The following is a 26,077-nucleotide window of genomic DNA, read 5'->3' as shown; positions in this document are numbered from 1 at the left end:
AGACCCTGGCCCCCTACTAGGCCAGTGCCACCTCTGATGGATCCCTAGAAGTCTTCTCTTTTAGATTTTAACCTTCTCAGAGATAAGAGTCTTGAAACTGATGAAAGCTATGAGCCCCAGGAAAATACACACCAATGCCCAACTCACAGTCAGTACCTGTGAAGTACTTTAAAAAGGGCCCAACACTTGATGGGCAAGTGTCCATTACCACTGTTTCAATTCTGGAGATTCCCAGACCTTCACAGCTCCCAGGCTGTGAACCCCTACTTTTAAACAATGATTCTTCAAAAATTATGTTTTCAGCATATTCTTGAGGCCGATGACCCAAAGACATCTACTTAACCCCCACCCCCATCCCAAACCAAAAAGAAACAAACTTGAAAACTTGATGGAATTTCTGGAAGTATTTTTCATGGGTCTCTTGGAGAGATAGGAGCCAAGTCCTTACCCCAGGGCCCAAAGTTAAGTATACCTTCTGGACGAGGTGAGCTCACAGACCCCACAGAGGTGCCTCAGGACTGGGAGTGTGCTGCCTTCCACCCGCCCTCCCCTGCATGTGCAGAGTATCACTGGCTCTCTCTCTGCCCCCAGGTTCCTCCCAAAAAGACCAGCCTAGCCAGGGCACGCTACACACAGGCAGCACTCTGGACAGTGCCATGGACCACTGGAACGAAGCTTCCCCGCCACCCTTCTCTGTGGAGCCTGCCTCGGGCATCGTGCCCGTGGGGAAGACTCAGAAGCTCAAAGTGAAATTCTCCCCACTGGAGGTTGGAGACTTCGAGAGCATTTTTATCTGCCAGTAAGGACCCAAGCTCCCTGCACAAAGTACTGCAGCTCTTCACCCCTCTTCTGTCCCACCACGACCACCATTCTTTCCAGCCTGGGCCCCTCCACAGCACCACATAGCCACATTTCCCTTTGGAAAGGTCAAGGGGGCCAGCCTTGTGAGAACAAGGAGCATCTGGTCTTTTGTGTTGCTCATCAACCCTCTGTAGACTCAGCCTCTCGCCCACCTCCCCATCCCCAGCCATACACAGGATTCCACTGGGCAACAGAAAGGTGGGTGGGCAACCAGGGGGCACCTAGTCCTGGGACCAGCATAAACTTGGGGAAGTTTTCTTATATCTCTTCGGAGACTCAGTTTCCTCCTCTGTACAATGCGAATAACAATACCCACCTTGCAGAGCTGTTGTGAAGACTAAATGAGGTGATTCAGGTAAAGAGCTTAGAACAGTGCCTGGCACACACATCGTACAATAAGTATTAGGTGGTGGCGGCGACAAAGGTGGTAGACCTGGTACCCAGTAAGTGAGGAGCCGATGGGCAAGATCCAGTTAAAGGAAGTCAGTCAATAACATCTGGCAGTGAAAGTGCCTGATGGGGTACCTGCTCCCAGGGAAGCCCCGTGGAGGACACCCACCTCAGAGGGAGTCTGTGATCCATGGCCTAGGGTGGCAGAGACCTAGGTGAGCCCTAAGAGTGTCCAGAAATCCTGCAACCACAGTGCAGGGACCCTTCCTACACCTGGGCCCCCTAAGCTCGGTGCTGGTGCTAGAGGTCTGCTCATATCCAGTTCACTTTTTCCAAGGGGCTCAGGGTAGCTTTTTTAGGATATCTGGGTCATTTCTTATATCCCACTAGACACATATGAAAGGGCCCAGAGGGCTAGACTCTGCTCACTTTACAGCAGGGAGATTTTCTCGCCATTGATAAAGGAAGGACTTGAGGCCAGAGAAAGGTACACAGAAGGAACCAGAATTCAGGCTCTTCATACTCAGCCCATTCATGCATTCGTTCACCCAATTTTTAATTAATGAGTCCCTACTGTGTACTTCAAGGAGCTGAGCTTATGTTGTCGATCAAGGCAGATGCAGCCTCTGCTTTCATGGAGCTCTCATTCTAATGGATATGAGATTTATTTCCACCAATTGAGAAAGCGAAAAATGATTAAAAAATTTAAAATAGATAAGAGTAACCTTATCCTCTCAGGATTCCTAACCTGCTACCTGGAGAGCAAGGCCCGGTCCTGTCAGCAAAAGGGCGGAGCAACCTGCCCTTCTGTCATTTTGAGCTGAAAGACTCGGACTACATCAGAGGTCATCGGCGCAACCCAGACCTCCGAGGGCCTAGCAGTGGGGCCCTGGACCCGCACACTCGGGTGATCGAGTTCATCAGTGTGGGCATAGGAGGGAGGAACCTCCGGTGAGTAGTTCAGTTTCACGCTGGTTGAGTTCATGTCAGTCAGTCCTTCTAAAAACTCAGAGGAAGAATTCAGAGAAGCAAGCTAGACTGACACCTAGAAGCAACACTCCATATCCTGGGATCTGACTTCAGAGAACTACAGTGAGAAAGCTCAATTCTGTCTCCTTAGTTTTGACACTGGGGGAAATTTGGAAGATGTAAAAATGTGATCACTGACTACCACCTTGACCACAGAGGATCACTGGGACAGAAGGGCCCTGGGCATCACTACTACTCCTCAGTCCAGAATTCTAGCCAGACTTTGGTCTCCCAACTGAGATGCAGTTTTTGCTCCTACAGTAACAAAGTGCCCAGAGCAGTTCTGATTCCCATGTAAGGGGACGGGCACTAGGGCAGGTCCTAAGAAAGCTTCCCTTAATCCTCAACTCCCTCACTCACTCTCTGCTTTTAATTCTTTCCCCTTGGCCAGGACTTTTACAATCCTGAACCCAACCAATAGCACCTACTCCTTCTGCTGGATCTCTGAAGAAATTGAAAGTCTCCAGAACCCTCCAGCCTTCACATGCCTTACAGAGAAGGGCGTCATCCTCCCTGAAAAGAAAGCTGAGGTGTGTGTGAATGGGGACCACTTGACCAAGGGCTTTAATCATTCTGTCCCATCCCCACCCCATCCCAACCCCCATATAGCAGGCGTGCTGTGGAGCAGGGGTAGAGTTAAGGAGAACAGACTAAGGGTGCATTCATCAACAAGAATTTCTTGAGTGGCTACCTTACATGTTAGACAGTCCTCCTGAGCAATGGTTGAGCTCTCTTGGTTGGCCATGGAGAAAGAGAGAGCTCTAGTATTTGAAGCTTTAAAAATTGAGATTATTAAAGCAAGGAAAGGAGAGCTGGACACCACTGCCTGGAGACTCTAGGACTCATACAATAACAAGGGACTGACAGCAGTGAAATAAACAAGGGACTGACAGCAGTGAAAGGACACAGATGTGTTTTTACTTGGCCAGGCCACAGGGAAAAACAGAAAAATGGAGTCATGTCACATGGCTTTGTCCTAAAGCTCACACAGTGATTTAGAGCAGAGGGTCAGACTTAAAGAAATATGAACTTGCTGACCAAAACAGATCCATGGGCCCCATGTACTGTGAGTTCCACAGAGAATCTTGGAGGCAGGAATAAATCCATGAAACAGAAGTTACAAATTCAGAAGCCCTCAGAAAGTTCACACAAATGAATGACACCATCCAAGGGGACAGCGATAGGGAACGCTGGGCATCAGGGCTGGCTAGCTGTAGTGCTTCTCTGCAGCTCACCACACAGACGAGTGGGCCCAGAGCTGCTCATTCTCCCAAACTTTTCAGTAAAAGCCAAAATTACAAATTTCTATTTGAACCTTTCCATTTTTGTATGCCATCCAAAGACGTGGCATGAAATACAGCAGCCTAGCCAGCAAAGGCAGTGAGCAGGGTAGACCCCCTTAGAAATATTTGTGGGCAGGACACGCAGACATTGATGTTTCTAGTACAGCCAAACTTACCTGCCCTTACACAGAGGGTAGAAGGTGGTGCGCTGGTAATGTCAACCAGCGTAACCCCAGTGCTGAGAGCCTCCAAGGCCACGTGTGTCAGCAAACAGAAGGGGCTCTAACTGCTGTGCTCCAAACTGTCTTCTTAGATCGTCTTCCAGTTCTCACCTTCCCATCTGGACATCTCAGAAGCATTCTGGACTTTCTTAATCCCTGAACACAACATCACAGTCCCCTTCCTGCTGGTAGGCAAAGCCAGTGACCCTCTCATCATTCTGGACAAGTCACATATCAACTTCAGTTGTCTCCTCATTGGTAAGGCTGCCCTGTTGGTTTATTTACAGTTGCCATGATCTGGGGAGGGGAGTGAGACCAACCCAGCGATGAGCCCCAGGAGCAGACTTGGGTGGGGAACTCTTCCTCGTGCCTTCCAGAAGCACGTCAGAGGGCCTCTATCATTGTTCACAAGGCCACAAAATATTTAACCTCCCAATCTAATCTCCATCAAGTGTCTTCTAAACTCACACAGTAATAACCTAAGGAAATTTAGGAGGCTTGTTGCGGCTCTTACTTGGAAGATTCCTCTGGGGCCTGGACTGACAATGTTTATTTCTAGAGACCCATGTCATCCCCATCCTACTTGCATGGGCCGCCAGATTATGACTGTATCTGTTTGCTTCTTGGTCTTTGTCACAGTGTCCAAATTTCTCTGCCATCCTTTCACACGTTTATCTGGTTCTACAAATATTACTGAGTCCCTTGTATGAGGCCAGCACTCTTCTGTGAGCTGGCGATACAATGGACCAAGCCCAAGTCCCCACCGTGACGGTAGTTAACATTCTAGTAACAACAAGCAGACCACCAAAAAATGAGAAAACAAAACATATAGCATGTCGGATGCTGAGGAGTGTTCTAGAGAAGAATAAAGCAGAGTAGGGGAAATAAGGAATGCCAGTATGGGAAGGTGACTTTGAGCAGACACTTTGAAGGAAATAAAGGAGGTGATTGCCAGGTCTCTTACAGCACTACCAATCTATCACATAGATGTGATGTGTGTGTGTGGTGTGTGTGTGGTGTGTGTGTGTAAAATGCGATGAAAGTCAGAGGATTTTTTAGTAATTCATTAGATTTTTTTATTTGTAAAAGTAATACTCTTTACAAGTCAATCAGTGTGGTGTTGTATAAGGAAAAATTTAATAAAAATCACTCCCCACCCATTCTATCTCACCCTGTCCTTTCCGTCAAAGGAAACCAGTGTTAACAGTTTGATGTGTATCATTTCCACACATTTCTTGTACTGATGCATATAAATAGATGAGAGGAGATTGTAGTGTTTGGAAAGGTTTTGAACCAAGAAATGGGAAATGCAGCATAAGAATAATAAGACAAACAGAATTTAATCTAATGCAATAATGGTGCATTTCCATATAATTATTATATCAACAGATTAAAGAACAACAAGGTGATCATATTAATATAGACTGAAAAGTCATTGCTAAAAGTCAGCAGACATTCTCAACAAAAAGTCTAATAGGAAAAGAGAAAAAAACTTAAATAAAGATGAGCCAAAATCAAGAGGCAAATTTTATCTTGTCATAAACCACTAAAATCAATTCAATTAAAATCAGGAATTAGGCAAAGGTGCTCATTATCACCATTATTATGGGACAATTTCTTAGTGATTTTAGCAAATACAATAAAATAAGAAAATTAAATAATTGGCATAAATATTGGAGAAAAAGAGACAAACTATCTCATGCTGTTGCTGATGATTCATACATAGATAACCTCAAGAGACTCTAGAGAAATGCAAAATAAACTACTAGAATCAACAAGATACTTTAGAAAGTAGCTGGATACAAGATACATATGCAACCAATGGTTTCTCTTTCTTCTAGGGATAAGCACCTAGAAACAGAAACAAAAAATTCCATTCAATATTGATAAAATCTATATAATAGCTAAGAATAAATGTAACAGGAAAAGCATAGGACCTATATGAAGAAAACTATAAAATCTTATTTAAATGCCCCCAAATAAGATCTGAACATTTGTCAATTCTCCCCAAGTTAAACACAAATTTATCAGATTCCAATTAAAACCTTAACTAGAGTTGCAAGAAAAAAATACAAGATGCACAGTTAAATTTTAATTTCAGATAACAATGACTAATCTTTTAGAATAAGTATTCAGTATAAGTATGTCCCCTGCAATATTTGAGACTTACTTGTACTAAAAAATTATTTGCTAAATCTGACAACCTTAGTCCTGAAAGGATAGGGATGAGGGGAGACTGGGTAAAATGATTCTAAAGTTTATGTGGAAAAGTCAATGCTCTACAATAGTCAAGGAGAGTAAGAAAAAGCCAAATAGTGATAGGAGGTGTGTTAGTCAGAGCCCTGTCAGGATACTCATGACATACCCAAAGTCTAACCCAAAAGAGTTCGCTGCAGGGGTGATTTACAGAGATCAGGGCAGAGCTAGGCGTCTACTCGCCCCCATTGACAAAAGCAGGAGGGCATTGGGTCTGAAGAGACAGGAGAATCCCAGGAGAGCCCATGTGGCAGGGGCAGGCAGTTGACGGAGTCAAGTTCTAGGAGGAAGGAGTAGAGTTCCCTTGGGAGGAGCTAAAGGAAGAGAGGTAGCCAGAGGCCGAGGAGCTTGGAAAAGGAGAGCAAAGAAGTCGGAGAATCTCTTCTAAGAATTCTGGCCTCCTCTGTCCTGTGGAGCAATATCCGCTGAGACACTTCAGGAGCAGGCCTGAGACCTCCCTTGAGGGCCACTGTTTCCTCCTCAGGCAGAGAAGCCAGAGAGACAGTGAATGTCATCAACAAGGAGGAGCAGGGGTTCAGTTTCGCCTTCCTGGACAACTCCCGATACTCCGAAGGTTTCAGCAACAGCCTGGTCGTGTGTCCCATGGAAGGCTGGCTCCCACCACTGTCCAGGTAAAGGAAAAGGAAGCCCCTGGGACTACACTTGCCCCACATGGCAGGGGGCCCAGGCCTGCCAGCCAGGAGAATCCGTTTGCTTTAGAGTGCGCTGTCTATGAAGCCTCTCCCGACTCAAAATTTAGATATTAACACTTCCGTCTCTGTCCGGCTCATTCCCTGCTGTTCATTTTCCTGATGAATTGTGAAGCACTGAGAACTTTAAGCTCTTGTGCTTAGTATTTTCTTATGTTTGTATTCTTTTCCTTGCTTTTCACTGTGTTTATGAATCCATAAAGCAGTGGCCACCTTGCCTGGCAAACCTTCAAAATTCATCATGATTTGGAGTTCTGGTGCTTTTTCTTCAACATGTATCTGCTCATCCATCCCACCCATATTCTTCAGGAGGTTTTATCTAGTCTGCTGTCTTCTTCCCCCACAGGTTCCCAATTGATATTTTCTTCACACCAACGCAGGAAGGAGATGTGAATTTTAATTTGATCTGCAACGTGAAAAAGAAAGTCCACCCTCTGACCTTAAATGTCAAAGCCGAGGGCTACGTTATGAATGTAGAGGTCAAGTGCAAGGACAGGACTGGCTCCATCACTCTCTTGACTCCCAACCAGACCACCATTGTCAACTTCTATGAGGTAAAGGTGGGAGTGGACTTGCCCTCTTGTTTCCACACTGGCTGGGAAAGGCAGTACAAGTGAGTATTAGCTGGATCTCTGTTTCAGCTGCCAAGAGACCAGAACAGAAACTCTCCAGCAGCAGCGCCATCCCCAGAATGTGCATAGTTTTGATGGGAAAGCTTTTCTCATTTTACATTCCAGGGGTTAGAGAGATGGTAGGGAAGGGGGAGAATGCTTGTCCTAAACACACAGGAAGGATGTTTTGCTACCAGGGGACATCGAAGAATTAAATTGTCATCTTACTCTTCAGCTCTGAGGGGCCCCCAGCACTTAGTAGCTCTTGCTGGGATATCTGACTACACTAAGCTCGGGATACTCAGCTCACTGGCGTCGTCTGCCATCCCTACACCCAAAGGATGTTTTCCTCCAACATGTTACAGATCCTGACCCCAGAGAAGAGAACTGTGGTTTGCATTCATTCAACACACAACACTACTCTCTGTCTCTCAGGTGGAGCTGAATGAATGTGTCCAGTGTGAATTCGGTTTTATCAACACTGGAAAGTTCAACTTCAGTTTCCAGGTGGAGCTGTCCGGCCCCAAATCCCTGCTGCAGTACTTGGAATTTTCCCCCATCGAAGGCAGTGTGGACGTGGGGCAGAGTGCTCACACCTCCCTGTCTTTCCAGCCATTGAAGAAGTGTGTCTTGAAGGACCTGGAACTCAAAATCAAGGTGAGACCATTTAACATTGTCCAACACTGAAAGCACTCACAGCATTCTTATCTTGAGAACTCTGTCTCATGGCCACCCTTAGCGGCAAGGGAGGATGGAAAGTGACAGATTTTTCCCCCATTAGCACATGGGCAGCTAATCAGAGTCCTGCTCATAAGGAAGCCTTGCGAAGGATGCTGAGTGGGAACAGGCCATCTCTGTCACGCCCCTCCGCCTTCCAGTGGAATCGTTGCTGCAGGAGCAAAGCAAGAGCCAATGTCAGATCCTGTACAGAGTAGTCCACCTTGGTTTTTTTTTAATCAACAAACTCCTAACCTGTTCATCAGAATCTCTGCAGATGGAGCCCTGGGACCTGAATTTTTTTAAAGCACTCACTGCTTGCCTCCTTCACCCGAGGGCCTAAGGACCCTTTCCTCTCACATCTCCCAGTCACACTCCACCACCCTTCCCTCCCCACAGATCAGCCACGGTCCAACATTCACGTGCAGCATCTCAGGCTGTGCCGTGAGCCCAGCCGTCCATTTCTCCTTCACCAGCTACAACTTTGGGACCTGCTTCATCTACCAAGCTGGGATGCCCCCATATAAACAAGTTCTGGTTGTCACCAACAAGGAAGAAACATCTATGAGGTAAGCAGGCTTCCCAGAGCTTCCAGATGACTCTGCCACTCCTGTGGGACCTCCCGCCCTCACACAGGTGACGTCCCGCCAAGACAGAAAAGGAAGGACTGTGGGAAAGAGTCAAACATAGATGGGCATGCATCTGGAGTCTCCCTTCCCCTGCACTAACAATGATAATTGGGTAGCATGAGCTACTCTGCTAAAAAACAATCTTCTGAAAGTGAGGAGGGCAGTGCCAAATGACCTGATGTGAGGTTTGACGGCCTCCATTTATTTTTCCCATGTACTAGATGTGGAAACTGAGGTTTGAAGAGTGAAAAAGTTAATTTCTCAGGCCAGTGACCTTGCCATAAATGGCAGATCCTTGCTGAGCTTAAGCCTTCTGATTCAAATCCCACCTCTGCGCCATCCCTGTGTAGAACATTCCAGTCCAGGTTTCTGGGCCCTTTTCAAGACCTAACAAAACAGAATCTCCAGAGACCTGTGTTTATTCAGAGTTCTCTGGATTAGTACTTTTTTCAATGACAGAAATGTTATGTATCCGCCCCGTCCGATACAGCGGCCTATAGCTACATGTGACTGTGGAGCACTTGAAATGTTACTACTGCCACTGAGCAATGACTTTTTAGTTTTACTTTATTGTAATAATTTTAATTTTGCTAGCCACATGGGTCTAGTGGCTACCGTATTGGCTAGCACAGGTCTGGGTTCAAGTCCCAGAACTTCTCTGTGTAACCTGGGGCAAATTTTTTAAACTCTCTGTGCCTCTTTCTCCTTGCCTGAAGTGAGGAGTAACAACACTATCTCTCCAACAGGAGGGTTAAATTAGTTCAGCTCCCCTTGAGGAATGTTTCCTATGTCCCCTGTTTAGCGATGATTTGGTCACTTCATCCCATTGAATTCTCACAGCCACCTCATGAGATAGCAATCACTATCCCCATTTTACAGATAAGGACACAGGGACCCAATTGGGCTAAGTCATTTTTCTAGGGTCACACAGCTAGTGATAGAGCCTGGATCCAAACTCCTGTCTGTCTGACTCTGGAACGCATACTCCTCTCCACTATGCTCTCCCCCCAGTCACTTCAGCAAGCACTTCCTTCTGTGAGAGGGTACAAAACCACAAGCTGCATTATCAAGAAAGGGAGGACAAAGAAAGGGAAAGGAGCCCCCGGAAAAGGGTCAGGAGACTGAATTTGAGGCCTGGCTCTGCCAGGATCTGGGGATATGATCTGGGACAAGTAGCTTGACTATGCCCGGAAAGTGTGGGCTGGATCATCGCCGAGGTCCCTTCCAATCCTTAAATTCTGACTCCAGGACAGCAGGGCAGGACATGCAGCAGTGCTCAGCTTGAAGAGACTTGGGGTCCGAAACAGTCCCGCCAGGTTGGCCATCTGAGAGCTTACACACTGTCCTCCTGTTTTCTCTAGCATCGATTGTCTGTATATCAATACCAGCTACCTCGAGGTGAATTTCCGAGTCGATGTGATAAAGCCAGGAAAGACACTGGAGATTCCGATCACCTTTTATCCACGAGAAAGCATTGATTATCGAGAACTCATCCCCTTTGAAATCAATGGGCTCTCACAACAAGTAGTTGAAATCAAAGGGAAAGGGACTGAAATGAAGGTAAGAGACAGTCGGGGAGATCCCCGGACTTGGCGCCCTCCTACCCGCCCTTCCCAGCCACCTTCACCCACCTGAGCCTGCACCTTCCTCCCCTCCTCATCACCAGCCCCCCGTCAGTCCCACCCAGGGTGAATTGTCAGAGCAGACTCAAGTGAGTCACGTGGATCTCACTCAACACCAAATACCAAACTGTGCTGGATCAACGGGGACAAGTAGTCACAGGCCCTGGAGAAACATTCTTCTCCTTGGAGAAATTTGAGACTATCAGATGCAACACCCCAAGCTTGTCCTTTTTCTCCCATATTGGGGCGTGTTTTGTTTTCAGGTTTCATAGGCAAGGTCTGTTATAAGCAATGTGTACAAACATACGTTGCAGTGATAGAACATCCTTCCTTAACACCACGTTGACTAGCGCTCTCCAGCCAGTCACAGGTCTCAGGAGTATACTCGATTGAGGGTCTTTCATCTACCAGGTGCTCCTCATAGAAAGCGAAGCCCTTCCTTCCCAGTGTCTGGTAAACATTTAAGGTGTCTGTCTGGTGGGAGTATTTGCATTTCATGGGAGGTCTGGGGAGACTGAAGACCTTCCAAGAGTCTCAGTAGTGCATGGGACATTTCAGCAGCCCAGAAAAAAATGGGAGGGCTATATTCTTGGCAGCCTTCCCATCAAACCAGGGGAGCAGCAGGACCAGGCGTGCGGTGTGTCTGCACCCGAGCTAGTGGCAGTGTCTCTTCTGACATAACTGATTCGTTCCTGTGGTCATTCTTTCATTCATTCATGGCACATCTATGGCGTGTAGGTACTTTGCAAAAACCCAGAGGTGACCTCCAGGAGCTCACGGGCTGGTGCTGGAGGTGCTCTTGCCTTTGCAGACAACTTGGAAACTTGTGAGCTGGATAGAAAGATCGTTGTGGCGGTCAGGGGGTACAGTTTGGTGACTGGTCAAATGACAGTGACCAGTGGATGCTGCTCATTGGGAGTTATGCCATCCTGGAGGGCAAGGCCCAGCCTGATCTGGGCCTGATCCAGGCCAGCATTTGGATCAGTGCTTTAGAGGAGGACTCTGAAGTGAATCTCCTTGTCCACCTCCACTGCCACCATCATCTCTCACTCCTCAAGGCTCTCCATCCTGCCCCTTCCAGTCCATCCCCACAAAGGAGCGCGCCAGAGCCCCCCACAAAATACACGCCTGATTTTGAGTCACTCCATGCCTCACTGGCTGCCCACTTCTCCCAGAATAAAACCTGACACCCCCCAGACTTATTTCTCACATCTCCCCATCGCTCCCAGCCCCAGGCCTTGACGGGGCTGCTCCCTCCAGCTCAGGGCCCTGCCACAGTTTGTCTCCTCCCTGGGTCCTGTCTGACCCTGTGCTGGACAGCACCACAGATCCTGCCCCTTCCTTCAGCTCTCAGGAAGGTCTCCCTCACCTCCAGGCTGCCTCTGCCCCCATACCCTGAGCTTTCCCCTCACAGTGCTTCACCCAGCCTGAATTACATCATCATGTGACAAGTTGTTGAGTGGTCATATTATGCACATAGATGTTTACTGAGCAAGCAGATGCCCATCCAGTGTGAAGACGCGGGACTCAGAAAGAGGGAATCCCCCCGCCCCACCAGGGCACATGTGTCATGTTTGTTTTTCTCATTGACCGACAAACGCTCCCTCCTACTCTCTTTCTTGTCCCACAGATTTTAGTCCTAGATCCAGCCAATAAGATTGTGAAGTTAGGAGCCATCCTGCCTGGGCAGGTGGTGAAAAAGACAATTTCCATCATGAACAACAGCCAGGCCCAGCTCACATTTAACCAGTCAGTCCTGTTCTCGACTCCAGAACTCCAGGAACCCAAGGTTAGTGCTTGGGGACCCCGTGGCCTCTTCACGCCCCCTGGTGATACGGGTGATGGCTCTGGTGACCCTGACACCTCACAGTTCTCAGGCCCTGTCAGTGAGCTGGGCCTTTCTGAGGGCTCCCTGTGCGGCCTCTGATCATCTTCACCAAAACAGCTCTGGGCGGTGCCTCTGCTCCCCTCACTTTACATGTAAGGAAACCAAGGCTTCAAGAGGCTGCATCCCTCTAATGGGCATCAGGGAAGCAGACAGAGAATTGCCCCTGTTGGGATTCAGAAGATCTGGGCTCTAATGCGCATACGTCTTCAGGGCAGAAAATTTCAGGAATGTGGAAAATCATAAAGAAAAACATTTTGGCTATAATCTCATACCCAGAAATAATCACTTAACATTTTGGTGCCTATCTTTCCCATTTTTCCTACACAATTTTAAAAATAAAATGGAATTACAATGTTTAGACCATTTTGAAACTTGCTTTTACCATCTCATAAAAGAGCAGGGGTTATTTGCAAGGAGTGGAAAAGGGAATTAACGTTCACTGAGTGCCTGTTACGAGCCACACATTTTGTACAGCTGATCTGAGTCTTCCTCATAGAGTAAGTCACATAAAGTTGCAGGAACTCAAACTCAGTGACGTGGCTGGTGAGAGAGCCGAGTGAGGTTATCCCTGGCCTGTTACAGTCCCAGCAGCAGGAACTCCCCTGGCCCCACTGCCCTCAGCTCCTGACTCTCATCGTCCTTTTGTCTAGGTCATCACCTTGACACCGTTCCGCAACATCTCTTTGAAGCCCAAAGAGGTCTGTAAGCTGGAAGTCACCTTTTCCCCAAAGAAGCGCGTCCCTCCCTTCTCCGAGGAGGTTTTCATGGAGTGCATGGGGCTCCTGCGGCCCCTCTTCCTCCTCAACGGCTGCTGCCAGGCCCTAGAGATCTCCCTGGACCAGGAGCACCTTGCATTCGGACCAGTCGTGTGTCACACGCAAGCCACGCGTCGCATCCTCATGTTGAACACAGGCGACGTGGGCGCAAGGTAGGACAGCCTCTGTGCCTGGACTCGCCCTGGATTTGGAGTAGACATTTGTTTTACCAACGTGGCCACTTCTTTCTTTCCCCTCCCTTTCACATCCCCTCCCTTCCCTCAAGATGTGACAGTGGCAGCCACACCAGGGTGATCACTGCTGCCATGATTACTAAAACTAACATGATAAGGAACATTTGCTCGGTGCCTGTGTTACGCCCTCCACATGGCTCATCTCATGTAAACCCAAGGACAGTTCTATGACTGATCCATATTACAGCAGAGAAGGTCGAGGTGGAATGAGATGAAGTAACTTTCCCATAATCATACATTGAGCAAGAACCTACAATGTGCAGGTGCCATGCTGAGTGTGCTTACATATAAGATCCCATTTCCCCATCCCAGGACCCCCTAAGGTAGGTACTGTATTTTCCCATTTCACAGAGGAAGTGGAGGCTCAGAGTGGTTAGGTGACTTGCCTGAGGTCACACAGCCAGGAAGTGAGAAAGACGGGATTAGGACCTAGCTATATTAACGGCAGGTCTCCTTCCAGGCTCTTCCCTCTTGCTAGCAGGTTCCTGTCCCTGTCACTACTCGGCCATGCCCAGCTGTGCACCACACACCTGCAGGGGGCACCCTTCACATCGGCCTCAATGTGAACGGTGCCCCAAGGTTGTGGCCCTGCAAGCACTGGTGTGCACCATCCACCCTCTGCCTCCTGCCTGAACCGAGTGCCAGACCACAGAGCAAAAACCACACAGGGCCATCGGATCCCAATGCCACCAAGAACAGGGGCAGCTCTCATGTGAAGGGATTGTCTCCACCCTCCTGGATCTGACCTGAGAGGCAGTGCAGGGAGGGTTCCAGTCCCGGCGCAGCCACTTCCCAGCTATGTGACTTTGGGTACAGACATGTAAGCATGTTCATGCATGTGTTCCCCATTGTGTCACTTGTGGGGAATGAGATAAAATGCGCTACTTCCCATCCTGCTCAGTTTCCAGGGGGAGCCAAGAGATCCACCCAGGACTGACCTGGCCTTTGTCCCACTGGCTCAGCTCTGCCAGGCAGTCTTCCTCCTCCCAGGTCCCAAGGGGTACACAAGGGGATGAACCTCCCAGCTAAAAGCCCAGGCAAAATCTCTTTTCTCAGCAGCGTTGAGGACACACACCCAGGATATTACTAAACTGTCTTCCTTGTCTCCTTTTGTCTTGGAAAAGGTTTAAATGGGATGCCAGAAAATTTGAGCCTCATTTTTCCATCAGCCCAGAAGAAGGCTATATCACTGCAGGCATGGAGGTTTCTTTCGAAGTGACTTACCATCCCACTGAGGTGGGCAAAGAGATTCTCCATAAAAACTTGCTCTGCTTCATCCAGGGAGGCAGTCCTCTGAGCCTAACCCTGTCTGGAGTCTGCGTGGGACCACCTGCAGTAAAAGAGGTCAGTAGCTGCTGCCCACGGGTGGGCCAGTGGCCAGAGTGGGTCCAGCAAGCCCCATGAGGGAACTCATTCAGGCCTTCTAGAAACTAGTGGTTCTGTTTAAACAGTCCTGGGTGCCCACATCAAGTATTCAGACCTGCTCCCTCCCACCACAGGGCCTCTGTGTGCATATGCTATTCCCACTGCTGATAAATTCATTTCTCCCTCTTCATTTAGTTAATTCTTATTTATTCTTCAGCCCTCAACTCAAGCATCTCATTCTCAGGGAAGGTTGTATTGACATCTCTGGCTAGATCAAATTCTTGTATGAGCTCTGGAAGTAAAAGGTGAACACCTTTCTCCTTCTCTGTCGTTTAAAAAAATACGTATGTCCTTGGGTTAACCCTCTGCCAGCCCTGTTCCTAGAAACCTAATAGTGGTCTGTCAGCTGTGTTCCTGGCAACGTTGCTTATGGTCAGAATGACACCTGATCTCCATCTCTTGTTATTTCAAGAATGTTATGTAAGTGGAATCATACAGTATGCTATAAACATATATGTACAAGTCTTGGCAAGAATACATGCTTTCATTTTCCTGGGTGAATGTGTAAGAGTAGAATGGCTAGGTCATAGGGCAGGTATGTTTACCTCTTTAAGAACCTACCATATTGTTTTCCAGTGGTTCTTAGGCTTACACCACATCCTTACCAACACTTGATGTGGTCAGTTTTTTTCATTTTAGTCATTCTAATAGGTGCATAGTGGTATCTCATTGTGGTTTTTAATTTGCCTTTCCCTAATGCCTCATGATGTTAAGCATCTTTTTAGGTACTTATTTGCCATCCATATATCTTCTTTGTTGAACTGTTCAAATCTTCTATTTTTATCTGGGCTGTTTGTTTTCTTAGTATTGACCTCCTTTATATATTCAGGACACAAGTTTTACATTTAGATCTTCAATCTGTTTAGAGTTCATTTTTGTATGTAGTGTAAGATATGGATTGAAATTCACTTTATTTTATTTTTTGTACATGGATATCCAATTTTCCAGCACCTTTATTGGGTAGATTACCCTTTCTCCACTAAATTGTTTTTGCACTTTGGTCAAAAACCAGTTGATGGTATATGTGTGGGTCTGTTGCTGAACTCTGTTCTTGTCTCACTCGTGATCTCTTTGACTCTCTTTACACTGGTGGCACACTGTCCATATTGCTGAATTCAATGGCTAGTTCTCACCCCTCATCTTGCTTGATCTGTTAATAGCATATGACACCTTGAACAAGTCCCTCCTCCTTCAAACACTTGTTCACGTGGTTTCCAGGATACTGCCCTCTCCTGGTTTTCCTCCCACCTTATTACCTGCTCCTTCCCATCTCCTCTTTGGATTTTTCTTAACGTTGAAGTGCGCCAGTTAGGAATTAGTCCTGAAATTTCTTCTTTTGTCTAAATAGACTTACTTCTTGATGATCTCATCTAGTTTCTTGACCCTAAAAAAACATTGTTATACTGACATCTCCCAAATATAAATATCTCCAGCCTGAACCCTTCCTTAAAATGCAGATTTGTAAGTTCCACTGCCTGCTTGAAGTGCCTGTCTTCTTCCAGGTGGTGAATTTCACCTGCCAGGTGCGCTCCAAGCACACACAGACCATCCTGCTCTCAAACCGCACCAACCAGACCTGGAACCTGCACCCCATCTTTGAGGGCGAGCACTGGGAGGGGCCCGAGTTCATTACCCTGGAGCCCCATCAGCAGAACAAGCCCTATGAGATCACCTATAGGCCTCGCACCATGAACTTGGAGAATCGCAAGCATCAGGTAGGCTGAGCGCCCCCCCTCATTGGTTTCTTGGCATGATTGGGAGGAGGAGTTGTGCAAGAGAGGTTAGGAGCTCAGACAATGTGAGAACAAGAGGGAACCCCGCAAATCATGTTGGAACAATGGGGACTCACAGATTATCAAGTCCAGGGCTTCCTTTTTTGCCTATGTGTTTTCATATTTAGGGGATTCTCTTGGAACCAGGTGTTCAGTTCTGAAATGGAATCCTGGACTAAGTAAGCATCAAGCAATCAATTTTTAGCTTAAGGGCATGAATAACATCATAGTGACTATAATAAAAAGCAAAAAAAAGCAAAGAAACCACAATCTTCTACCCGCCTGCCAAGAAAAAGAACTGTTTTCTTCTATCTTCTCTACCAACCCTTACTCAGACACAGTCACAGCTATCCTCACAGCATCCTGAGTTTTGAGCATTTTCATATTTACTGTGTAGTCTTCATGATCATTTGTAATGACTGACTAATATTTTATTGAATGAGAGTTCTGTAATTTATTTAACATCTCCCAATTCCTGGATGTTTATGTTACCTCCATATTTTCATCAATATAATATAAACACTTCTAATATACACATGTATGTATATATGTAACTTTTTTCTCTGGAAGGATTTTTCCTCAGGAAGTTTCCTGGAATGGGATTCCATTCCTGGTCCAAACACACATGAACATTTTTATGGCTCTCAGAAACATATTACCAAGCGTGTTATGTGTTACATGTATTGGCAGAGCCTTCATTAATCCTGTGTCACTACCACTATTCTGAGAGGTACAGAATAGAGGGCCCTCTGTGTCCTTCTGACCGCATGTCTTCTTCTCCTCAGGGTACCCTCTTCTTCCCCCTCCCGGACGGGACGGGCTGGCTCTACGCGCTGCATGGGACTTCTGAGATCCCGAAAGCCGTAGCCAATATCTTCCGTGAAGTGCCATGTAAGACGCCCTACACTGAGCTCCTACCCATCACCAACTGGCTGAACAAGCCCCAGAGGTGAGGGGATGGGGAACTGGAGGGAAGACTCCCACTGTCAAGCCCAGTCCCTCCCCTGGGCAGGGCCTTGAGAGGATGTTGGAGGGCAAAGGGTCAGAGACAGAGTTCCCTGATGTGGCCAAGCCCTGCCCAAAGTCTAAGGCTCCAGAGAGAGTCTCCTGTTCAGTGCTATGTGGCTGGTGACTCATCAATCCCCTAGAACACTGCCTGGCACAAAGTAAGTGCTCCATAAATGTCAGCTGTTGTTATTATTATTATCAAAACAAAAATCATGGTTGTTTAATTATTGAGGGTTCTCTCTTATCACCTAAGCCACTGGCCAGAGAAGGCCGTCCCTGGGACCCTGTACTTGCAGTGGAACTCCTCTAGATTGTAGAGGAGAACGCAAGAGCTAGGGGAGCTTGAGGCCAACCAGCCTGGTCCCAGAGGCTGGGAGAAGACATGTAACTTACTGAGAGCTGCCTGCTCTCAGTGGGTAAAGGCTCAGACTGAAGTTTAAGTGCTGGTTCTGCCGATAACCAGGCGTTGCTACCTGAGTGTGTTATCTTCCTTCTCTTGGCCTCTGTTTCTTCACTCATAAAATGCGGAGGATACCGAGATGGACCTCCCACAGGCACTATGAGGACTAAAGGCCTGTAGCACATGTCAAGTGCTGACTCAGTGCCTGGTTAGTAAATGGGAGTGACAAAGAACTAGAACCCCGGACCCACGTGCTTTCCATAAAATCAAGAGTAGAGATAGTACCTTGCTGTCTTTTCTTCGGGCAAACTGCCTCATGTTATCTGTCCTCCCGTCTTATACTCCTATGTGCCTCCAGATTCCGGGTCATTGTAGAAATGGTGAAGCCAGAGAGGCCCGACCTCAGTGTTACCTTAAAGGGCCTTGATTACATTGATGTGCTGTCTGCCTCCAAGAAAGACTACAAGCTGAACTTCTTTTCTCACAAGGAGGGACTGTACATGGCAAAGGTATCCACATGTTATAGGCACTGCCTTGGGACCCTGGAGGTTTGGCCCTGAGGGTTGACAACCTTGGTGTCCTCCCATGGCCAGCCTATCCTTACCCTGCTGGGCTGACTGTTTAGACTGACTTGGCACAGGCATTCAGGATTCCCAGACTCTTGAAGATGAGGCCAGGTTGCAGGGCCAGCCAGTCATCATGCAGGCCTATGCCAAGTCTTCAAGACAGCAGAACCATGAAAATCCTTAAGCAGTAGGGAACACTGGACCAGCAAACACCAGACTGTAATAATAATAATGAAAGACCCCTTTTCTGAGTGCTCATAGAGTGTCCAGCCCCATGCTGATCACTTAACACACAGTTAGTGACGTCAGAGCCTGGATTCAACTCAGAGCCTCGACTCTGAGGCACCACGGGGTCTTTCACACATGAGCTGTTTCTCCTGATCCGTTCATTAGTTCTACCAGTGTCTACTGAGCACATGTGCCATATACTATACTAGGTGCTGGTAACACAGCAGTGATCAAAAATAGGAGTCTCTGTTCTCCTGGAACATACCATCCAGTGGAGGGAGATGGACATTTATCAAATAATTGCATAGTTACAAGATGAGATAAGTGCATCAAAGAAAAGGAGCTTCTGTGGATCAGTAGCTCACAAGAGAGGACAGGGCTGAAGAGAATCTATGGGAATTACCCACCAATAGATAGTATTTGAAACTAACATGGAAGATGGAATCACCTAGGGAAAGATTTTAAAGTGGAAAAAAAGAAGAATCTAGGAACACATCTCCCCTCTCCAGAAGAGGTCTTGGCAGAACCCACCCAGCAGCCCATCACCTCCTCCTCCTCACCTACAGTCACTAAGGAAGGCTGACCCACTCCAGTCATGTTCACAGACAGGCTAACGAAGAACCTGAAAACCAAGGAATCATGAAACAGCTGAAGGGAAAAGAAGAAACCTGCCATAAAATAGAAATACCAGTTTGGCAAAAAAGAACCCCTGAGATAAAAGAGTGATGAAAGCCAACAGGATTTTTTTAATTGAAGTTCAGCTACAATGTATCAATTTCTGGTGTACAGCACAGTGTCCCAGTCATGCATATACATACATATATTCCCAACAGAAGGATTTTAGTGAACAATATTAACATCCTCAAAGGAATAAAGGAAGATAATCATACCCATAAAATAAGAACAGGCTATTGTGGAAGAGAATCCATTAGAGGACCTGAAAATGAAAAATGGAATATTTGGAATAGAAGATCACAGAGGAGAGGAAAGCTGAACAGTGTAATAGACTCCGAGGAAGCGGTTCCTAGTGAGACAGAGGACAGAGCAGAGTCATAGCACCAGACTGCAGCACGTGAGTGCAAAGAAATGACAAGAATGAAAAAAAAATGGCAGCTGGTGCTGGCAAGGGTGTGGAGAAATGGAGCTTCCACACATTGAGTGGGAGTGTAAATAGTGCAGCTGCTTTGGAAGACAGTCTGGCAGTTCCTCAAGCAGATAAACGAGTTACCATGGAATTCAGCAACTCCACTCCTAGGTATATACCCCAAATAAGTGAAAAACATAGGTCCACACAAAAACCTGTACATACATATGCATAGCAGTACTATTCGTAAGAGCCAAAAAAAAATGGAAACAATCTAAATTTCCATTAACTGGTGAATGGATAAATGCAATGGAATATTATTTGGCAATAAAAAATGAGAACAAAGTAACATCCTAGGAACCCAGCTGAAATGCCAAAAAGGCCGGAAGAAAGAACCATGCTCTTAGTATAAGACCTTCTGTGGGTGAGCCCTAAGAAAGCCTAAAACTAAGCACCCACAAGATCTGCAGGGAGGACAAAAATTTGGAGGTTGAATCCCATCAAGTTGGAAGGTCTTGAGAAAGGCCTTGAACTTTCCACAGATCTGTTCTAACAAAGCATAAAACCAAACCTACACCAGTTTAAGGTGATAAGTCAGTGATTGAACTGCCAGCTAGAACAAAATCAACACTCTTATGAGGAAGATAACAGAATCTCTACAGTGTCCAGTACACAAATAAGTCACCAGACTTGTGAAGAAGCAGGAAAATGTCACCCATTGTCAAGAAAAAGCAGTCAATGGAAACTGACTCCAACATGGGGTAGGTCCTCTTCAGTCTGAAGGGAAATGATGCCAAATGGAAACTTGGATCCACTGGAAGGAAAGAAGAGCTCCAAAAATGGTAAATAAGTACATAAATATTAAATATATTTTTTTTTCTTCTTAGAACTTCCTTTAAAAGACAACTGACAGTTGATAGCATATATAGTAACATTGGGAGGTGGATGCGCTCAGGTGTAGAAGTAAAAGACATGGCAGCAAAAGCCCAAAAGGTGGGGCGGGAGGTCAATGAAATGACACTGAAGGAAGCTTATTACATTCGTGAAGTAGGAAGTGAAAGGTGGGAAGCCTAAGGCATCAGTTATAAAGTGGGAAGTGATAAAATACTGACCCTACATACATATCAATAAATTAAAAATTCATGTTGTCAGCTCCAGAGCAACTTCTAAAGATCTGTTATTTTTAAATATAGCTAAGAAGTCAGTAGAGGAAATAAAATATATTCCAAAAGAGTACACATTGATCCAAAAGGAGGCAGGAAAGTAGCAACAGAGGAATGACAAAATAAGAGACAAATGGGAAAGAAATAGCAAGAGGGTCAACTTTAACCCAAACATATAAATGATCCCTTTAAATGTAAAAGACTAAACACTCCAAGTAAAAGACAGAGTGTCAGAAGCAGGAAGAGGTTGCAAGTAAAAAGGCAGAGATGTGAAGAACTATTACCACCTAATAAGATAAACAGCGCAAGGTATTAAAAAGGGCAGAAAACTTGAATAGACTCTACATCACAGACGCAGATACGTGAATGATCACCAAGCACATGAGCAGATGTCAACACCATCAGTCATCCAGGAAGAGAACTGAAAAAGGTGAGCAGCTTATCAACAAATCAGAGGCAGGGGTGAGGAGGGGACGATGCACTGCGGTTACATGTGTGAGCTCTGGAGTCAGTCCAACCTGGGTTCGAATCCTGGTTCTGACATTTACATGACCTTGGGGAAACTAATAACTTGCTAAGCCTCAATTTCCTCATCTTTAAAAAAAAACAACAAAGGGAATAGTAATGTTGCCTACAAATTGTGTAAAGTAAGTAAGTACTCCCAGTGCCTGGCACACGGTGATCATTCGCTGAAGTGTTAGATGCTGTCATCATCGTTGTCATTATTAACTATTCCAGGAGCAGCAGGAAAGGAGTGAAGCCCACTACAGCATGAACCTCTCGAGGTCTTGCTTGTTCTCCAGGGCCACTCAGCTGTTCCCACTGGGGACACCGTCACCTTCAGCACTAGACAGTGCTGCTGTAGCCTCTTCTAGAGCAACTCAGGCTATTTAGTGCTGTCTCACGTGGAGGGGGCGGGGCCTGGGGGGATACCGGAAGAGAAGGGCTGGCTGGCCGGGATTCATATGGGCTGGGAGGACTCGTGTCCGCATGGTCCCTGTGCTTCCCGCATCCAGGCATTGCTAACAGGGAGAAGGGTTCCCGGAAGTGGCAGAGGACCCTGGGCTAACCCGTCTGCTCTGCCCCGCTTCCTCCCACTCTCTCTGAACCCAGGTGATCTTCCGAAATGAGGTCACCAACGAGTTCTTATACTACACAGTGAGTTTCAAGGTCATCCCTTCAGGCATCATCAAAACTATTGAGATGGTGAGCCCCATCCGGCAGAGCACATCAGCTTCCATCAAGGTGGAGAACCCCCTGCCCTACTCAGTGACCTTCTCCACAGAATGCAGGGTGCCCGACATCAGCCTGCCCACCCAGTTTGTGGTGCCGGCCAACTCTGAGGTATGGCCCTGGCCACAGGGCCCCTGATATGTGTGATAGAGGCTCTACCCTGGGGCCTCTGGGTCCACGTTCTGCAGTCCTGAGGGGACCAGCCCCGAAGGTGATCGGGAAATCAGGGGGTGATGGATCCATCACTCCTGTGCCCTTTTCCTCTGCTGCCCAAGTCCTCACATAAACCAGGGCCACAGAACTTGGGTTCATACATGTAAAAGGGACTTATTTATTATGAATCCTTGTCTCCATTATGTGTGTTTGCCTTCCTCACATTTAAAATATTTCTCTTCTTTCTCCTAATTATATAAGTAATAATGAATATGTGTGTTGAAAAGAACAGCAAGGGACCCGTAATATTGTATCAAGTGTTCAACACACACACATTCATATGTATGCTTGCTCGTGCATAGACTCCTTCATGGAGGACGCCCAAGAAACCTTTGATGGGGGGTGGGAGGAGATGGCTGGAATTATGAACTCGTGGGAAGATAAATGTTCTTTTCATCAATTTGCCACTCCAAATCCTCACTTTCCAGATTCCATCAGAATCTCTTCTGTTTCTCCGACTTTAGCCCACCTGGCTTGTTCCCTGCACTCCCACTCTGCCTCTTCTTTCACCTTCAGAATCTGGAATCTGTTTTGTTCTTCAGAGAGTCTCCATGCCCTTTATTTTATTGTACTTTTGTATTTTTCATTGTGAACTATAGAATCTATACAGAAAATTATATAAAACATATATATACATATATGTATATGTACATGTAAACATATGTTTATACATATGCATATAAATGTTTGTTTACACAAAAAATTAAGAAATAAATATCTGTATAGTCAATACTCAGGTCAAGAAATTAAAAAACTGCCACCTCCCAAGAAACCTCTCTCCTTTCACAGGACCTGCCCTCCCTCACCCCATCCTTATTTTGCAGTTATCATTTCTTGCTTTTTATTTTAAGAATGTTTCAGTTTTCTGTTCATCCATAAAAAATTATCCCAAAACTCCGCAATTTAAAAAAATAAAAGTTTATCACCTATACAGTTTCTGAGGATCAGGAATCCAAGAGCAGCAGCTTAAACTGGGTGGTTTTGGCTCAGGGTCTTTCATGAGGATGTAGTCAGTTGTCAGCCAGGACTCTAGTCACCCCAAGGTTTGACTGGGGCTGGATAATCTGCTTCCACACTCACTGATGTGTCGTTAGAAAGGGCTTAGTTCCTTGCTGGCTGTTGACTGGAAGTTTCAGTTTCTCACCATGTGGCCTCTCCCTGGAGCTGCTTTCTACATGACAATTCTTGTACCTTGAGTGAGCGACCTGAGAGAAAGTGAGGCAGCAAAGGAGAAAGAGTGCACAAAACAGAAACCGCAGTCTTTCCCTCTTAATCTCAGAAGGGACATGCCATCTCTTCTCCCATATACCAGTGGTCACACAGACCAACCCTGGGTCAGTGTCGGAGAAGATTATGCAGTGTGTGAATGGCAGGCCGTGGGGATTCCTGGGGGCCACCTTGGAGCCTATGTACCACAGGGAGAATGTGAATCTTTACAGTATTGGGGTTTCTAATCCATGATCAAATCTCCATTTATTTAAGTCTTTAGTTTCTCTCAATAATACTTTTTTTTTGTTTTCTGTGTAGAGGACTTACTCATCTTTTGTTAGATTTATTTATAGGTTTTGTATATTTTGATGATATTATAAATAGCATCTTTTTTAATTTTCATTTTCTATTTATTATATGTATTTAGAAATATAACTGATTTTTGTGTATCAACTTTATACCCAGCTAACAAAATTCACTAATACTAATAATTTATATATTCTTGAGTTTTGTAGATGTACAGTCATATCATCTGTAAGTATTTACAATTTTGTTTCTTCCTGTCTAAACCTTTTCCTTTAATTCCTTTTTCACACCTTATCGGGCTATCTAGGACCTCCAGAACAATGTTGATGAGGAAGACAATAGAATGCATCCTTGTCTCATTCCTGATCTTGAAGGGAAAACTTTCAAAATTTCCCATTTATTGTGACATTTGTTTTAGGTTTCTTACTAATAACCCTTATCAGATTAAGGATGTCCCCTTCTATTCCTGGTTTGCTAAGAGCTTTTTAAAAAACATTATGATTGGATGTTGTGTTTTAGCAAATGCTTTTACTGCATCTATTGAGATGTTCATTTGATTGTTTTCCTTTTAATTTGTCAATATGACAACTGATTGGTTTTTCCAATGGTAAACGAACTTTTCATTCATGGAATAAACCCAACTTAGTTATATAATATTCTCTTTTTATATGTTGCTAGAGTTGAGCAACATTTTTATTAGATGTTTGTATATATGTTCAGGAGGGAACCTGGCATCCAGTTTTCCTTTCTCCTATTAGCTTTGCTGGATTCTGTTACCAAGATTATGTTTGTTAAGGTAGGGTCCCTCTTTTTCTTTTCTCTGGAAGAATCTGTAGACTACTAGGTAGAACTTTCAGATAAAGCTTTGTAATCCTGGAATTTTGTTAGGGGGAATTTTTTTACTATTAAATGTCTTTAATGGTTACAGAACCATATGGGTTTTCTTTATCTTTTTGAGTCTGCTTTTCTAAGTTATATTTGTTTATACAATTGTTTATTTTCATCTAAATTTTTCAATTGTGGTAAAATCTTGTAAATTTTTGTACTGCATTATTTTCTGTTATAAATATCCCCAACTTTAATGATATCCTTTTTATTTTATTTTTCAATAAGATCTAGTTTTTTAAAAAAAGGAACAGTACCTACTCATGATAAAAACAAAATTTTAATGCCACAAAAGTAAGTGAAATAGAAAGTAAAAGCCCCCACAATCCCATTTCCCCACCCTAAGATAACTATTGATAACAATTCGGTATATCCTTGCTGTCTCTTTTCTATACATACATAGACATACTCTTCTCCACACCAAAAAGCTCATGCTTTATGTACATTTCCAGAACCTTCTTTCTTCTACTTAAAATACCATCAACACCTTTTATTTCAATGCTTAGAGCTCTGCCTTTTCCTTTTTAGTGGCTACATAATATTCTGCTGAAGTGGGTAAAGTATAATTTCTCTACCCAGTCTCTTACTGCTAATGCATTTGAACTGTTTCCTTTGTTTTGCTACTATAAGCAGTATTCTCTGGTTCTTGTTTTGTTTTGCTGTGGATGCTAACAGAGAAAGGAGAAGGCCTTTCCAAATGATGGTAGAACCCAGGAAGCTGTTCAGAGACTGGCTATGAGCAAAAAAGGAGCTGCCTGACCTTTGGCCCTCCTGCCCCTCCAGCTCACCCACCCCCGTCTCCATAACTATGCTTCTCAAGAGGGGATCCAGTACCTATTTTTAGATGCAAAGAGATTCCAGATACAGAAAAATCTGGACTAGGGGAAGCTGGAAGGGGCCCAGGGGAGGAAAAGTGGGCTGGTTTGAACAGAGGTTCCCCAGGGTCAAAATCAGTATGAGCATCTATCACCACGCTGCTCTGAGGCCCTTGGGGGAGAAGGGATGGGTCGGACTTTCAGTATCACAGGAGCCTCTGTCTTCTCTTGCAGGGCACATTCTCATTTGAATTCCAGCCCCTGAAAGCTGGAGAAACCTTCGGAAGATTAACACTGCACAACAGTGATTTAGGTTACTACCCATATGAGCTCAATTTGAAGGCCACACCAGCACTGCCGGAAAAGCCCGTGCACTTCCAGGCTGTTCTTGGCAGCGGCCAGAGCATCTTTGCCAAGTTCACCAATTACACCCGACAGAAGACAGAATACTACTGCAGGGTGAGCAGCCCCTGCCCCGCCCTCTACCTTTCCCTTTCCAGCAGTCTGGGTTCAGAAATCATGGGAGGGGGACACAGGGGATGCA

At 45.6% G+C, this 26,077-nt stretch overlaps 1 protein-coding gene across 1 annotated transcript in view; it reads left to right on the top strand.

Annotated features, from left to right (window-relative positions):
- HYDIN (HYDIN axonemal central pair apparatus protein) overlaps nucleotides 1-26,077 on the top strand; it is a 374,065-nt gene that overhangs the window by 345,539 nt on the left and 2,449 nt on the right. Inside the window, exons 71-87 of the mRNA XM_064489991.1 lie at nucleotides 592-799; nucleotides 1,990-2,202; nucleotides 2,672-2,810; nucleotides 3,877-4,042; nucleotides 6,525-6,672; nucleotides 7,097-7,304; nucleotides 7,797-8,018; nucleotides 8,478-8,647; nucleotides 10,069-10,267; nucleotides 11,960-12,118; nucleotides 12,868-13,145; nucleotides 14,351-14,570; nucleotides 16,154-16,366; nucleotides 17,209-17,372; nucleotides 18,190-18,340; nucleotides 21,986-22,216; nucleotides 25,768-25,992. Coding sequence (XP_064346061.1) covers nucleotides 592-799; nucleotides 1,990-2,202; nucleotides 2,672-2,810; nucleotides 3,877-4,042; nucleotides 6,525-6,672; nucleotides 7,097-7,304; nucleotides 7,797-8,018; nucleotides 8,478-8,647; nucleotides 10,069-10,267; nucleotides 11,960-12,118; nucleotides 12,868-13,145; nucleotides 14,351-14,570; nucleotides 16,154-16,366; nucleotides 17,209-17,372; nucleotides 18,190-18,340; nucleotides 21,986-22,216; nucleotides 25,768-25,992 — 3,314 coding nt within the window. The remainder of the gene's footprint in view (nucleotides 1-591; nucleotides 800-1,989; nucleotides 2,203-2,671; nucleotides 2,811-3,876; nucleotides 4,043-6,524; nucleotides 6,673-7,096; nucleotides 7,305-7,796; nucleotides 8,019-8,477; nucleotides 8,648-10,068; nucleotides 10,268-11,959; nucleotides 12,119-12,867; nucleotides 13,146-14,350; nucleotides 14,571-16,153; nucleotides 16,367-17,208; nucleotides 17,373-18,189; nucleotides 18,341-21,985; nucleotides 22,217-25,767; nucleotides 25,993-26,077) is intronic.

This window comes from Camelus dromedarius, chromosome 9 (genome assembly GCF_036321535.1).
Source record: "Camelus dromedarius isolate mCamDro1 chromosome 9, mCamDro1.pat, whole genome shotgun sequence".
In the NCBI taxonomy this organism is placed as follows: domain Eukaryota; kingdom Metazoa; phylum Chordata; class Mammalia; order Artiodactyla; family Camelidae; genus Camelus; species Camelus dromedarius.
This window is presented reverse-complemented; position numbering and strand designations above follow the sequence as displayed.